General features: G+C 44.9%; 1 protein-coding gene across 3 annotated transcripts in view; it reads left to right on the top strand.

Annotated features, from left to right (window-relative positions):
• map3k4 (mitogen-activated protein kinase kinase kinase 4) overlaps positions 1–15,607 on the top strand; it is a 77,265-nt gene that overhangs the window by 48,869 nt on the left and 12,789 nt on the right. For all 3 annotated transcript variants that reach the window (XM_036583376.1, XM_036583375.1, XM_036583377.1), the window contains 11 exons: positions 1,752–1,835; positions 2,991–3,260; positions 3,499–3,648; positions 4,906–5,067; positions 5,608–5,741; positions 6,960–7,038; positions 7,188–7,266; positions 9,108–9,201; positions 14,207–14,298; positions 14,911–14,991; positions 15,173–15,364. In XM_036583376.1, coding sequence (XP_036439269.1) covers positions 1,752–1,835; positions 2,991–3,260; positions 3,499–3,648; positions 4,906–5,067; positions 5,608–5,741; positions 6,960–7,038; positions 7,188–7,266; positions 9,108–9,201; positions 14,207–14,298; positions 14,911–14,991; positions 15,173–15,364 — 1,417 coding nt within the window. The remainder of the gene's footprint in view (positions 1–1,751; positions 1,836–2,990; positions 3,261–3,498; positions 3,649–4,905; positions 5,068–5,607; positions 5,742–6,959; positions 7,039–7,187; positions 7,267–9,107; positions 9,202–14,206; positions 14,299–14,910; positions 14,992–15,172; positions 15,365–15,607) is intronic.

Genomic DNA, 15,607 nt, shown 5'->3' with positions numbered 1-15,607 from the left:
GTTCGTTTTAAAAGAACCGAACCGAGTTCTGTTAAAGTGAACCTGGTAGAGAACCAGCTGCAAATGACCTCCGTTCATTTTGTGTTCACAGTGTGAGTGAACTATAAAGAGCACTCGGTTTTCTTTCTGGTCCTTTGAGATCTCAGACCACTTCAGACCACAGCTCCAGTAGAACTCGGACCCCTTTCACAGCACTCAGGTGCGCACAGCGCTCACAAAGTGGGCCGCGTTCTCTGATAAATCTGACCTATCAGGTGGCGAGAGGAACCACCAGACCCGCCTGCTGCTCTCCTATTGGCTGCGCTGAAACGATTGGCCTAAGTGCGTCGCGTAAAATTGGAAACACGGCCCTGCGGGTCTGCGGTGGGCTGCGTGTTCGGCTGTGCTCCTCACTGAAGCTCCGCCCGGCGAAACTCCACGTCGATCAGCAGTGAATTTTCATTCATTCAGCGTTCAGAGTGAAAGCAGCTGAAAACCGCGCTGCGTGCCCAGCTCCAACACGGCAGAGTCACGAGCTCTCGCATCTGATCGCTTTAATAAGGCAGCGCTGCTGTCTGTCTCAGACCACAGACAGACTGTATCCTGAGCAGAACCTCATAAATGACCCTTGGTCTGTTTACCTGCTGAAGAGCTGAAGACTGTGGCTGTGTGTACGCTGAGCCTCGAGCTCTTCAGCATAAAGCACAGCTGAAGCGGACTGGGGCCGTTTTTTCACAGTGTACAAATTAATCAAACCACAAAACGAACTACAAACAAGAGGTGGTCTCAGTCCGGTTCGTTTTCGGGGCCGTTTAGGGGGTCTGAGTTCATTTGCCGTGTTCACATATGCAGAAGAAACCATGACTCAGCGGTCTGAGTCCCCTTCAGACGCTGAAACGGCCCAAGTCTGAAAACACCCTTATCTGTATCGGCAGATAAACTCTTAAAGAAAAATCCGCATCGGACACTAAACTGATCTCTGGTGAGTTGATTGTACTCGTGAAGAACACAGTGTTTGGGTGAGGCTGGGTCACTGAGCTGTGATGTTACTGTAGCTCTCGTATCTCCAACAGGGGAACTTTACAGGAGGAACAACATCCTTAACTTTTAACAGAAGCTAATGGAGAAATGATTTATTCCGCGTTATTTTGGATCACTTCCTTTGGTCCAATCATCGTGAAATTTTGACAGCGACAGTGTACAGTCATATGCAAAAGTTTGAGCACCCCTGTTCAGATTACATGTTGATTTTCTAAGTGACAGTTCACAACAGCAACAAGTTGCACATCTCTACAGAGACACACTTTAATGCACAAACACTGCTTATTTACTGAATTTAACGTCTTAGGAGAGAAGTTAATAAACAAAACGTAAAACGTGGCCTGTGCAAACGTTACGACGCGTTATATCTTCTATTCATTTTTCTCTCCTAATATGATTAAACTCACGTGCCGTATTGATGCTTAACTTAGTTTCACTTAGAAAATCATGCAGTTTGTGTGTGTATATCTTTAAAAACACCTCACTGACTTTATATGCAGAGCCACTTTAATCTGTACATTGTCTGCAGTCGTATTAATCTTTATGGTTTTGGAGCTAAAGTACTAACAGCTGTTATCGCTGCTTTGGACCAGCAGCTGGTCTGTTTTTCTCTCCTGGGCTCAGCGGTTGTAAGTTGTAGCTGTTATATATTTAGAGGGTTATTATATATTTAGGGAGTCTGCTGTACAGTAAAGCTGCCTGTGGGTGACTGTGGTTCTTCTCTCCTGCAGGATCTCGAGATCGCTGCTGACTTCAGCCTGGCCGGTGGAGTGCCTTGCATCCTCCAAGCCCTGAAAGAAAGGAGCTATGTTAAGGTATTGTAGTGCGTGTCTGCTGTGGTGCTAATACAGCGCTTGTTATTCTGTGTGTTTATACATTACGTGTTTGATGTCATCACATAAAGCCAAGATGCCACCTGGCAATATCAGCTTTCCGTTATTTTACGCTTTTAACTTCGGTTACTCAGTTTAAGTAGCAGCCTGGTTGAGTCACGGCTCTGCCCGGGTGTGTGTTAGACCTGGGAGATGACTGAACACAAGCAGGGTCAGACTTTCTGGGTAAAAATGTGCAGCTCTTGATAAAATTGCATGTGGTCTGCAGCAGCTTCGACCTCCTTTATGTTCTTTTGTAATTTATATGTTTTTTAATATTCATTTTAATGAAAAACTTTAATAAAGCTCACGTATTAAATGTGAAGCTGAGCAGCCCAACATCTTTTACTTCACCTGTCATTATAGTGAACATTACTGCAAACACGTGCGTTCATGAGCAGATTCGTGCCGGCTTGCGTGCTAACAGCGCTCCCTGCTGGAGAAACCTTCCAAAGCCGTGCCCGCGCACTTTCCACATTAAAGACATGTTCTTACGGCAGTGTTTTCATAATTCAGCACTTAATCTGTCAGAAATGCTGCAAATCAGTAAATCAGACACAGTGGGGAGTTAGACTCTACAGCAGCTCTGAAGGCCTCATTATTACTCAGGGTTTTAAGAGGAAAAGTGATTAAAACAATGTGTACATTTTATTTAATATTATTTATTAACGTTTTTCTGAGAATGCCAGCTGTAGATGAGGATCAGAGGGACTTTCTCTCCAGGTTAGAGTTAATTTAGCTGCTCTACGCTAACTTTCAGTCATTTTAGCTGTTTTTTACTGAAGTGAGTCAATTTGAGATGAGCTGAAGACCCAAAGCATGCCGACGTTTATTTAAGATTCCATACAGGTGAAGTAAATCAAGGGGAATCCAAAGTACGTAACAGAAAAAACTAAATAAATTAGTCCTCTCTAATTCTCTCTGTTATTTTCCCAAAACAGCAGTTATCTTCTTTTAAATTATCTTCTTTTGAATTATCTTCTTTTAAATTATCTTCTTTTAAATTATCTTCTTTTCTTTTCATCGACTATATCCGACTACACCACCCAGGCCTAGCGTCCATGCTTGTTTATAGGTGCTTCCTGTCTCTTCCTGCAGGTCCAGATCCCAGGCCTCGAGGAGCTCCAGGTGTTCGTCCCTTGCGGTCTGATGGAGCAGCGCTCCACCATCCTGCAGCTCCTGAATGCAGCGGCGGGGAAGGAGTGCTCCAAAGAGCCGGATGAGATGCCTGAGGACGAGGCCTATCTTCTCATGAGCAAGCACGGAGCCGGGGACGCGCCCACAGAGGCCGGCTGGGCCCAGTGGGACGGAACCGTGCTCAAACTGGTGCCGCAGATGGAGACGGTGGACACCTTACGGGCGATGAAGGTGAAATTAGCGAATTAACTGATGCTGCAGTTTGCAGGGCGCCTGTAAAACATCCATCGTCATACTGACAGTTGCTATTATTTTATTAATTATTAGTGTGTAATGTAAACTATTATCAGCCGAACACAAACAGTAAAATGTATTTTATCTTATTTTCTTTTCTTTTTTTTATTTTGGCTCAGGTTGTGTCATTCCTGTTCACTGGGTTCTTGTGCTGTGTCTCTGTGATGTGCTTTAGGTAGAGAACCTGCTGTTGATTGTGATGCAGTCGGCTCACCTGGTGGCCCAGCGGAAAGCCTTCCAGCAGTCCATGGAGGACCTGCTGACCCTGCGGCGTGAACAGACCTCCAGCCAGCCCCTCATTGCCCGGGCCCTCGAGCAGCTAAAGGTAACACGCTCTGCATCACATTACACGTTTAAGGCACGCATGTCAGGGTCCAGTCCTTACAGGCTGAACTCTGCAGACTCACTGCCTCGTTAAACACACCTGATTCAGCTCATCAGCTAATTAGCAAGGCCTCCTTAGATGAGAGTAAACGCTGACCTCTGCAGGTAAATTAGGGATGTTTACGGGTTGAAGGCTCTGTGAACCGTATTACAGAAACCTCATATCTTTTTTAGTCTTAACTTCAGATCTTCAGATTTTTCACAAATTTGTATTACAGAAGCAAATCTTATCTTATCTTACAGCATCTTTTCTTATCTCCTGTTAGGAAACCTTAACCTACTCGTTTGAAGTCGACAGTGGACTGTTGTGTCTGTTACCTAGCAACCGACCCTACGAGCATAGCTGAAATGTAAACACGCAATCAAGTTAGTATGTTAAAAGTTAAGAATATTGTGTCAGCGCCCCCTGCTGTTTATCAGAGAGTCGCCGCTCCCCAGTTTCAGTCTCCGTTTCCCAAACGCTTTAGCCGAGCGCGCTAACGTTACTCCTCCTAATAAACAGACACACGTTCAGCTCCGTCTCCTCATTATTCACCACCATCACTGTAATATTTCATCATCAACATTAACACACGAAGGTGATCAGAGGGACGGTGGAGATCGAGTCTGCAGCGTCTGAGATCTTTAAAAATGCCGTTTTCAGTGGAGATAAATGTGGCGTCGTTCTGCTGGTTATAGTGAACTGGGCTGATTATCACTGCATACAACAACAGAAACAGACGGGTAAACAGAAGGTAAGACGCTCTGAGTTTATCTTAAAGTTAAGAAAATTTTTAGGATATTTTGGCCACTTAGGATGTTTCTGTAAAACCGTTATCTGGAAATAAGATTAGAGACTTCAGAACTGTGGTTCTGTAATAGCTTCTGTCCTGAATTCGGGGGGGGGGTTGGGGGGATCAGAGGCAGGAAAACTTCAGAAAAACTAAACACGTTAGCAGCTCAGCAGCGGCTAAGAGCTCCACTCAGCACTGAGCACGCTCAGCTTTCACTCCAACACCAGCCACTCCGCTCTGCGCTCTCAGATCTCCTCTAAACGGGTTATTTTATCTTCAGTTAGCTAGAACCGAGCCTGCGCTGTGCACATCCGGCCTGCTAACTAAGCTGTCGTTAGCTTAGCCTAAACGCTTCGGTTCCGAACTTCACAGAACAGGTTTGGTTCCAGCTTTCTGTCACTCTCTCCACGTCATCCCTCTGTTAGAACGAGGCTCTGGAGCTGTGCAACAAGATCAACAGTGCCATCAATCAGGTGGAGTACATGTTCACGTCCGAGTTCGAGGCGGAGGTGGAGGAGTCGGAGTCGGCCACCCTGCAGCAGTACTACAGAGAGGCCATGGTCCAGGGCTACAACTTCGCCTTTGAGGTCAGTTCTGTGAGATTCAGTGATCTGCGACTGGAGATCAGCGAAAGTAGAGAGCGTGCCCTGGATTTGACAGTCGTGTGCAAAAGTTTTGGCACCCCGGTCAAATAATGACACTGCGAAATGGAACACAGATATAAATAATAAAAACAGGCTAAATAATCTTATAAAATTCTTACAACAGTGTCGTTAGAAATATTAGACGACTAGATTTAAGATGGTTTCTCTTGTTTAGACATTGATGTTCGCAGTGTTTTGATTTTCAAATAGATTCTGCACATTTTAACTCGTTACTGTTTGGTTCAAAAATGTAACATATTGGGGAAAAACATGAAATGTGGCCTGTTATCAGCAAGTTATGTCATTTGACCAGCTGTGTTCAGACGTTTGCACACAGCTGTACAGGGTCGGCCGTTTCTGCTGTCAGGGCTTGTTTGTCTGTTGTCAGTCTGTGGGTAAAGGGGTTTGCCTCTAAAGTCTCAGAGCGGCTGGTGCCGTTAGTGCAGTGACCCAGAAGGTTTTTGCCCTTTTTTCATCCTGCAGTACCATAAAGAGGTGGTGAGGCTGATGTCAGGTGAGTTCAGACAGCGGATCGGCGAGCGCTACATCGCCTTCGCCCGCAAGTGGATGAACTACGTGCTCACGAAGTGTGAGAGTGGAAGAGGAACCCGACCCAGGTTAGTGTCTTCACTGTGGACGGAACGTTCTGGAGCAGCGAAATGAACTCATAAACCGCATATATATACACGTACATACAAGACGTGGTCAAGAGATAATCAGAAAAGCAGAGCTTAGTTTTGTAGTACAGAACATCATGTTTTTAATTCAAGAAAAGACAGAGGATCATTCAGCCTGTTTTCATTAGAGATGGGCCGATCGGTGTTTTTGGGGCGGATACTGATCGCCTTTCAGCACGGTCGGCGGTGCTGGACTGTTAAGGTCTGTTCACACCAAGTCTGAAATGTTTTCCCGTTTAAACACTTTGATAACTTCTCTTTTAAGCACTGCAACTAAACAGGGTACATTCTAGTTTTATTAGATCGTAGTGCAGCTTTTGATACCACAAGATTTTAGTCCAGCGTCCTGAACGCTGGGTCGGCCTCTCGGGCTCAGTTTTAGAACGGTTTAAATCATATTTAGGTAATAGACAGTTCATCGTTTCAGTTGGAAATCAATCATCAAAAAGATGTGGCGTTTCTTGTGGAGTCTCTCAAGGTTCAGTTTTAGGGCCTTTGCTTTTCTCTTTGTACATGCTGCCTCTAGGTGATGTCATTAGGAAGCATAGTATACATTTTCGTAGCTATGCTGACGACGCCCAGCTATACATTACTATTCCTTCTGATGATCAAGACTCTGCAGACAGACTGACCAGCTGTGTCAGATATTTCTCACAAAATTTTCTACAATGAAATCACAAAAAAAACTGAAATACTGATCGTTGGTACAGAAACTCAGAGAAATATGATTTATGAGAAACTTGGTTCTTTATCTTCATAAATCAAACCTGCAGTGGAAACCTGGCTATGATCTTATACTTTATCTGTAAACACAGTCACTAAAGCAGCTTTTCATCATGTGAGAAACATCACTAAAATTCTGCCTTTTCTCTCTCAGAGCGACGCTGAGAAACTTGTTGATGCATTTGTTACAAGCAGAGTTGATCACTGTAATGATCTTCTTACTGGACTTCCTAAAAAACAATACATCCTCTACAAATCGTACAAAACACAGCAGCATCCTAACAAAAGCTAAACAGAGAGATCAGATCACTCCCGTCTTTAAAAGAGCTGCACTGACTGCCTGTATCATTCAGGATAGATTTTAAAGCTCAAAATTCTAAATAAACGAGCAAATAAATAAATAAATACGTTTTTTCCCTGTGTATGCTGTGGTAGGTGGGCGACACAAGGCTTTGACTTCCTCCAGGCCATCGAACCCGTGTTCATCTCTGCTCTGCCTGAAGACGATTTCCTGGTAAGGAGTCTTTATTTACGTGTCTCTGATTAACGGCTCACAGCCTGTCCAGGTTGAGGACTGAGTGGGTGAAGAGGTTCTTGAATCTCTCTCTGTATGTTTATGTCTCTCTCTCTCTCTCTCTCTCTCTCTCTCTCTCTCTCTCTCAGAGTCTTCAGGCCCTGATGAATGAATGTATTGGTCATGTGATTGGGAAGCCACACAGTCCTGTGAGTGGTCTGTATCTCGGTGAGTCTGTCAGCTCTGTCCTCATTCAAAACACATCATCATCAATACTGTAGGCCTTTATGAGCGTTCAGGATGTGCTCGGGTTCTCGGGTTCTTGAGTTCTCACTTAACCAGCGTTCTAATACCGTCATCACTGTTCGGGTTCTCGAGTACTCACTTAACCAGCGTTCTAATACCGTCATCACTGTTCGGGTTCTTGAGTTCTCACTTAACCAGCGTTCTAATACCGTCATCACTGTTCGGGTTCTCGAGCACTCACTTAACCAGCGTTCTAATACCGTCATCACTGTTCGGGTTCTCGAGCACTCACTTAACCAGCGTTCTAATAACGTCATCACTGTTCGGGTTCTCGAGCACTCACTTAACCAGCGTTCTAATACCGTCATCACTGTTCGGGTTCTCGAGCACTCACTTAACCAGCGTTCTAATACCGTCATCACTGTTCGGGTTCTCGAGCACTCACTTAACCAGCGTTCTAATACCGTCATCACTGTTCGGGTTCTCGAGCACTCACTTAACCAGCGTTCTAATACCGTCATCACTGTTCGGGTTCTCGAGCACTCACTTAACCAGCGTTCTAATACCGTCATCACTGTTCGGGTTCTCGAGCACTCACTTAACCAGCGTTGTAATTGTAGACTGTGACAGTTCGGCTCAGTGTGCGAGTGTGTTGCTCTGCAGATTGTTAAGAACACACACTGTGAAAAACACAGGAGGTATGTGGAGGGGTAGGAGGGGTAGGAGGGGTAGGAGGGGTAGGAGAGGTAGGAGGGGTAGGAGGGGTAGGAGGGGTAGGAGGGGTAGGAGAGGTAGGAGGGGTAGGAGGGGTAGGGGGCGTAGGAGGGGTAGGAGGGGTAGGAGGGGTAGGAGAGGTAGGAGAGGTAGGAGAGGTAGGAGAGGTAGAGGTAGGAGGGGTAGGAGAGGTAGGAGAGGTAGGAGGGGTAGGAGAGGTAGGAGGGGTAGGAGAGGTAGGAGAGGTAGGAGAGGTAGGAGGGGTAGGAGAGGTAGGAGAGGTAGGAGAGGCGACTTCATTAGCATCCAGAGTTAGCAGTTAGCAATAGCTTTAGCTCCTCTGAGGCTGTTATACATATAAAAACCAGCAGATTTTGTTTTTGAATAATAAAACATGCTCTGAAATGTGTTCCTCTGGGTTCTGAACCACTGCTGTCAACAAAAAGGCAAACCTGCCGCTCTGCATTCGTTCAGCACATGAGTGCACATCCCCAAAGCCTCGGGTTCACTAAATGACTTTTAAAGTCTTAACAGGTAAAAGGCGGGGCATCCCACACTGTCAGACTGGTTTCTGCAGATGTTTTTGGGTGACTGAAATATTGGGGATCCACACTAAACGACCAGTTACTCCTTTACTAGGAGACGCAAATAAACAAACATGAGCTGCTGCTGCTGGTTTCTCTGCTGTTTGCGCTGAAACAGTAAACTCAGCTCATTAAAAAGCTTCTCCATTTTTCTTTGTTTACTTGCTGTATTTTCTTCTTTTGATCTCTACGTTCTCATTGGCTGTTGGAGGAGTTGTTCAGATTGAGTCGTTGACCAGTTTACACTAGATTTCACTCTGAGTCGGGTTAAAAAATCGAACGTTTGCTAAACCCTGACTGGTCTGAACCGCGGTAAATCTGAGTCTGTGCCGCTCACACACGACTCGACTCTCTCTCCGACTGTCGACTCCGACTGACCCAAAAATCTGCAGACTAGAGCCGACCAGCTCGGGCTGAGAATCGGGGCTAAAATGGGGGTAAAAGTGGGCTCAATGTGAACGTTGGTCTTATGTGTGAGAGCCGAGTTGATCTTCAGAAGATAAAGCTCTTCTCTTTTACTTGCAGCTCCTCGAAACAGCCCTCGACCTGTTAAAGTGCCTCGCTGCCACAGCGACCCTCCGAACCCGTCCCTCTTCATCCCCAACACAGAGGGCACCAGGTAGGTCAGAGACACACACGCAGAGGAGATGACCTCAGTGGCTGATGAGTGTGTCAGGATGTGATGTGTCTGTTCGCTGTGTCCTTTTCCTGTGAATAGATCTGATGTAATGCTTGTTTATCTGAGCCTTGCTGGTAGTGGACAGTGTGAGCGCTGTTATCACACGCAGCGCCTTACTGAAGTATTCAGACCCCTCGAAAGTGATCAGTGTTTAGGAAAGTGACAACATGAAATACTGTTTGCTGAAATGTTCCAACCTCTATTCCCATCATCAACATTCATATAGACTCAGAAGACTCGTGTAGGTTCACTGGTGGTTCTGGATAGTAAATAAAATGTCTATATTTGTGTTGTAGTCATGGCGACCCCTGGTTCCTATCACCACCACTGTAAAGACATCTGAACCATTTCACACCAAACCACTCTGAATCTCTCTGTTTACGTCTCTCACACACTGAATTATGGGGGGATTTGGGAAAAAAAATCCTTTAAGGATGTGTTTCTGAAGGAGGAGTTCACCCAAAATCACATCTGGTCCTTGTTAGATGTGTTTGGGATGTTTTTTTTTTTTAGGTGCAGCAAAAAGTTGCAAATAGTTTTTAGGTGCAGTTTTGAGACTTTTTCTCCAGTTATAAATGGTTTTCAATATAAATTATAATAAGATTAACGTATATTCCTTTGTGTACGCTAATGAATTTGTCTATACACGTTTCCTCAAAATGATTTTTGGAAACGTTAAAAAAGACATTAAAAGACCTGCTCTTGGGTTCATTGGGTTCATTCTCTTCTCCGTGGTTGGTAGTTTTGGGCTGCTGGAGGACGAACTGCTCTGGTTTCTGATGGTCCCTAAAACCTACACTGTTCGTCCTGCTGTAACTCGTCCACCTTAGTAATAAACGATTGTCAGGTGCGCTGAATCAGGGAGAACGCTGAGCTCTGCGGGCTGTGCTGTCTGCACTGATCGCCTCCTAATCAGACATAATTTAACTTCATTCGCTGAGGCTAATTCTGTGTGCAGCTCTAGCATTAGTGTCCTACAGTGGTGGGTTATGGTTATAATTTCAGCACAAGTGAAGTCAGTCAGAATAATTGACATGATAACTTTGCTGTTATGCTACATGAAACTAACAGTCCAGCTAACGAATCTTAATAATCCTGTGATCAGTTATATAGATATAGCCATAAGGAATGCTGTGTAGGTTGGAGTAAGATTAATGAGTGAGCACACAGAGAACAGCAGAGAACACGTGTTTGCAGTCCTAAAACACACCCAGTGGAAGAACTCCGACCGTTTGGTAATATTTAGAGTTATTCTTTGAATATGGGTTCCCGATAAAGAACACGGTAGAACAACAGGTGTATCGTTTGTAGTCCAGAGAACGTCGAGCGAGCTTTCAGGGGGTTTGAATACTTTTGCAAGGTGCTGTGTATTATAAAGTACTGGCATGTAAGTCATGTGATCATCTCCCACCCCCGACTCTTCTGCTCCACGCACTCCATCCCTGGCACACGCTCCCACACAGATGCTCTGGTATTCTCATGTCCAAAGAACACGCTGGAGCCTCTCGGTGTATCTTTCTACCACAGCTCTCGGAGTCTCCCGTGTGACCTGCGTACCCAGCTATGCCCCCCAGGCCCCCGCCCTGCCCCCCCAGGCCCCCCAGGCCCCCCCTGGGGAAAACAGCACCACCAAAGCTCTCTGCACCGTCCCCAATGAGCACAGGTAGCCAGGTCCTCCCTGCTTGACTCGGAACGGAAACGCGCCGCTGCTTTTCGGCGCCAGCTTCATTATGTGCAGCGTTACACCAAGAAATGTGACCAGATGTCTGATCTTCTGAACCGCAGATCATTTTAGAGCACAGAATTGTTGATAAATCTGTGGTCATTTCTTCTGATTGGCTGTTTAGTGGTGACGTTGGAGCCATGCTGAACATAATGAACCTGATATTTTGAAATGTTACTGCTGAACTGCAAACGTCCCTCTGCGCAGTCGCAACTACCCAAAACCTGAGGATGCAGCTAATCCGGCAGAGCCGTGGACGATTTGCTTTACTTGTTTAGCCTTTGAGTTCTGAATGACATTAATCAGTTAAAGGGCAGATTGTTGCTTGGAGGTGATGTGATAATCAGAGCACTAACATTTCTGCGTTCGAATGAAACCTCTTTCATTTTTTCTTCCTCAGGTAACTGGCAGTTGATGTTTGATGTTGTTGTTGCTCGGTGACAGTTTACCAGCTGTTCCACTGTTAACTATGCTGAGCGTCGACTTTTCAATCCTAACAGATCTCTGAACGGAGAGCGTCACACACTGAACACCAGCCTTTCTCAGGATGTCGTGAGGCAGAGAGAGTAAAACACACAGGACGAGTTTCAGCTCGGATTCCCAGATCTCACTGAGTGTGTTTACATGCACTCAGGAATCCAATCATAATTGGATTTCCGCAGTTATCTGATTATTCAGATGGTCATGTAAACATCACACTCTGGTTTCTTAGATCAGAGTAAGGTCTAGAAACCTGATTAAGAAATCTGATAAAGAGGCTGTAATCAGATTCCTCAGTGCTGTAAACTCTGACTCTGATTTCTTTCCGATTTCTCAGTCTGAGTATGCGTGAAAACAGACGGTGGTACTGGAAATTAGTGCTCAGTTATTTCTGGTACTGCTGTCTGTTTTCACCAAACCAGATACAGCCTTGACGAATGAAGGATTTAGATATTCCTCGTCTTCTTCATGATGTTTGTTCATATTTTCAGCTAAAGTGACTCGATATTTGAAAAAGCTGCTCTTGATGTTTGAATTTTTTGATACGTTTACGTCACAACTTATTCTGTGAGTCTATTGGCTGGTTGTAAAGCAGAAATCAGATTACTGTCTGACTCATGTAGACCTGGAGTTTCCCCATTATCTGATTACTCAAGAGCCTGAAAACTCTTTGATTGGATTACTGACAAAATCTGATTTTGTTCAGTTGTCAGATTAATAAATGTGTGTAAACACACTCACTGAGATCACACGGCACCGATGAATCTAAACTGAACCGGGCCTGTTTGGTTCTGTATGTGTGGTGAAAACACGAGTCTGAGGTTGAACTCGTGACGTCTCAGCGCTGAGCTGAACCGGTACAGAGAGAGACGCCACGTCTGGACTCAGACCTTCTAAAACTGATAGCGGCTCTGTTTAACACGCAGCTCACCTGCTTCCCCTTCTCTCTCCTCTCTCTGCTCTCTGATTGGCTGTTCCTGACTCTGATACTCAGGTACTTCCAGTCGAGCTGCTGACCCGGATATTCCCTTCAGATTTTGAAGTCGTGTAGCGTAGGCCCAGCTTTAGAGGATCTTTATCAGTAGGAGCATTTATGAAAAGCATCTGGGCTCCTGAGTGGCATTCCGGTGGCGTTGGAGTGAGGTCAGGAACCCCGGAGCACAGCTGGTCCTGCTCGCTGTGAGAGAAGAGCAGCTTTATTCCGTCTGCTGTTGACCCGAAGTTGCGTCCGCAGGCTGCCCTGCGACACTGCGGAAGCAGGTTGATGCCGTCTCGCAAAGATTTGCAGGGATGATCTGTAAAAAAGCACTGCTTTAAAAAAAAAAAGTAAAATGGGAGTCGCACTTCAAGCCTTTTCCACCAGAAGCACGTAGGAAATATAGTCTCGCAGCATTTTTCACTCGTGACTTGTGTAAAAACGAAACCATTGCAGAAAATGCAGATTTTGCTGCATTTAAAGTGGTAGCAGAATAATTCAGTCAGACTGGTCAGAAGTCAGTATTGGCTGCAGTATAAACTGGTAGTTAAGTGTAGTTCAGGTAGTTAAGTTAACAAAGCAGTTTACAGTGAAGAGAATCACATTATACACATTAAAAAGTGCTTTTGGCAAATAGTCAGCGTTAAAGAACCAGGGCACACAGTTCTCACTGTACTATATATTATTATATATTTGACAGATTTCAATGTTTGCTTTATAGTTAACTTTATAGATCCTGAAATGATCCACAGCGGAAAAACATGCGATGCGCAGCAGAACGAGCGGAGCCCTCAGAATCGTGACCTGTGATAGGATATAACGGCATTTTGAGCGGAAAACGCTCTGAACGCAGCCTTGATCATCTGTTTTTGTTCATAGAGTGAAACCGTTACAGTACAGCTCTAGGCTGAGTATCCAGCTTGTCTTCTGGCTGTCAGTGCTAAGTAGCTCAGCAGCTCAAATAAATAAACGTTGCTCACTGCTGCCCTCTAAAGGTTAGAGTTAGCTATGTTGTCCTCCTGAGCCCCATTATGTCTCAGGAAATGCCTTTTCTGCTCTTTTATTTACTGTGTTTGCCTCTTAATTCACGTTCTGTTTAAATTGATTGTTAAAGCCAACGGTGGAAAGTAATTATGTTCTGCTTTAATAACTGTATAATTACAGTCTTATGCAAAAGTTTGAACACCCCCCTAAATTCCATGATTTTCTGAGTGAAAATAACTCAGATATCCTCTACAGAGAAAACACTTCTGCACGTTAGATACACAGTTACTGCTAATTTACTGAATTTAAAAATCCAATAACATGAAATGAGGCCTGTGCAAAAGTTATGGCACACTTTGCGTTTAATGTTGTATTTTTCTGTATTACGTAGAAATAAACAGAACTTTTGAACTAAAATTCGCAGTTAAGGTGCTGTACTTCAGCGCGTTCTCTGTAGGGGAGGTGTTCTCTCATTTTAGATCAGTCATCACTAGGGTGTTCAAACTTTTGCGTACAACAGTAAGTTGTGACAGATCTAGAACCGCACAGCTGTGTTGGCATGAGTAACTGCTCCTCCTGCATTGCAGCTTTCACTGTTTAAATATGCATCTGTATCAGTTTGATCCGTCTGACGTCCTCATGCTGATTAATGCTTAGTCAGCGCTAAGAGGTAAGCAGAAATGTGCAGTAGCCTTTGAACTGTGAAGACTGAACTCTTGGGCAGATGCTCTGATGTTTGCTCTGATGTGTGAAGAGATGAGAATGATCCGATTCTTCCACAGCGTCCATGAGAACGACCGCCTGTCGTCAGTGGCAGCCGAGCTTCAGTTTAGATCCCTCAGCCGCCACTCCAGCCCCACGGAGGACAGAGAAGGTGAGACCTGTTTGTGACCAAACAGATTCCTCTGCATTCGCTCCGACAATAACACTTATGATTTCACCGGTTTTCCTAAATTGATACATAATTAAGTAGTTAAGATGTAAACAGAGTCGTTCTCTGTCAGAGCTGTTCACAGTGGTGGTGATAGGAACCAGACGTCCCCCTCTAAAAGCTCCCTCACAGAAAGTTACTACAGTAAATGGTTATGAATTCACTGCCTGATGACTGAGACACTGTTTTATGATAGTTTAGAGAACTTAAACTCCATTCATGGTGGAGGGATACATGCAGGGCGCTGTGAGGCAAAATAGTCCCCAAAGAAAACTGATTATTTCAGATTTTCCACTATTTTCCATCATCAACATTCATATAGACTCAGAAGACTCGTGTAGGTTCACTGGTGGTTCTGGATAGTAAATAAAATGTCTATATCTGTGTTGTAGTCATGGCGACCCCTGGTTCCTATCCCCACCAAACCACTCTGAGTACAGCTCTCACACTGAGTTATGATTATGATCCACACTTTGCGGCTCTGTGTTTTTAGTGTTATTGTTAATGATGTGTTGATGCTGTTGGTTTAACTCTGTCGTTCTCTGTCCTGTTCAGAGCCGTCGTATCCTAAGTCCGACCATGCCGCTGCAGTCCGCCGAAGCTGGGAGCTTCGTAACTTCATTAGCCAGTCCAAAGGTCAGGAGAGAATAAGGAATAAAGTTTGTGTTTTGAGGTTTGAGTGCTGTTCATGAAGGCTACCTGATGCAGAACCTTAAAGGGACAAAATGAAAAACGTGACAGCAACACAAATAAGAACTGAAATCACTGCAGCTCATCGTTAGTGTTTCTGTTTCCGTCGCTTTGTTTTCTGTTCCAGACACAGCGGCGCGTCAGAGTCCAATGGAGGCGGTGCAGCGGGCCATCCGCTCCTTTGAGGAGAAGCGATATGCTGCGCTGAGGCAGCGCAACGTGATTGGCCAAGTGTGCAACACACCCAAGTCCTATGACAACGTCATGCATGTCGGCCTCCGCAAAGTCACCTTTAAATGGCAGAGAGGCAACAAGATAGGTGAGGATGCTCATCTGCCGGCGTTAAAGGGAAATCTTTCAGACTTCCTGCATAGTTCAGGGTCGGAGGTGTAAACAAAGTCGTTCAGAGTGGTTTGGTGTGAAATGGTTCAGTGCAGAGGCTCTTTTACTGGATCATATCAATTAAAAATGATGTGAGTGGGCAAAACGGCCACTAGAGGGCCTGCAGAAAGAGTTCGTTTTGTGGCTGTTTTACATCATAAGAGACAAAAACTGGCAAATA

Source organism: Colossoma macropomum, unplaced genomic scaffold, assembly GCF_904425465.1.
Source record: "Colossoma macropomum unplaced genomic scaffold, Colossoma_macropomum, whole genome shotgun sequence".
Taxonomy (NCBI): Eukaryota; Metazoa; Chordata; class Actinopteri; order Characiformes; family Serrasalmidae; genus Colossoma; species Colossoma macropomum.
Note: the sequence above shows the minus strand (reverse complement) of the source record. Positions and strands in the feature narration are given on the sequence as shown.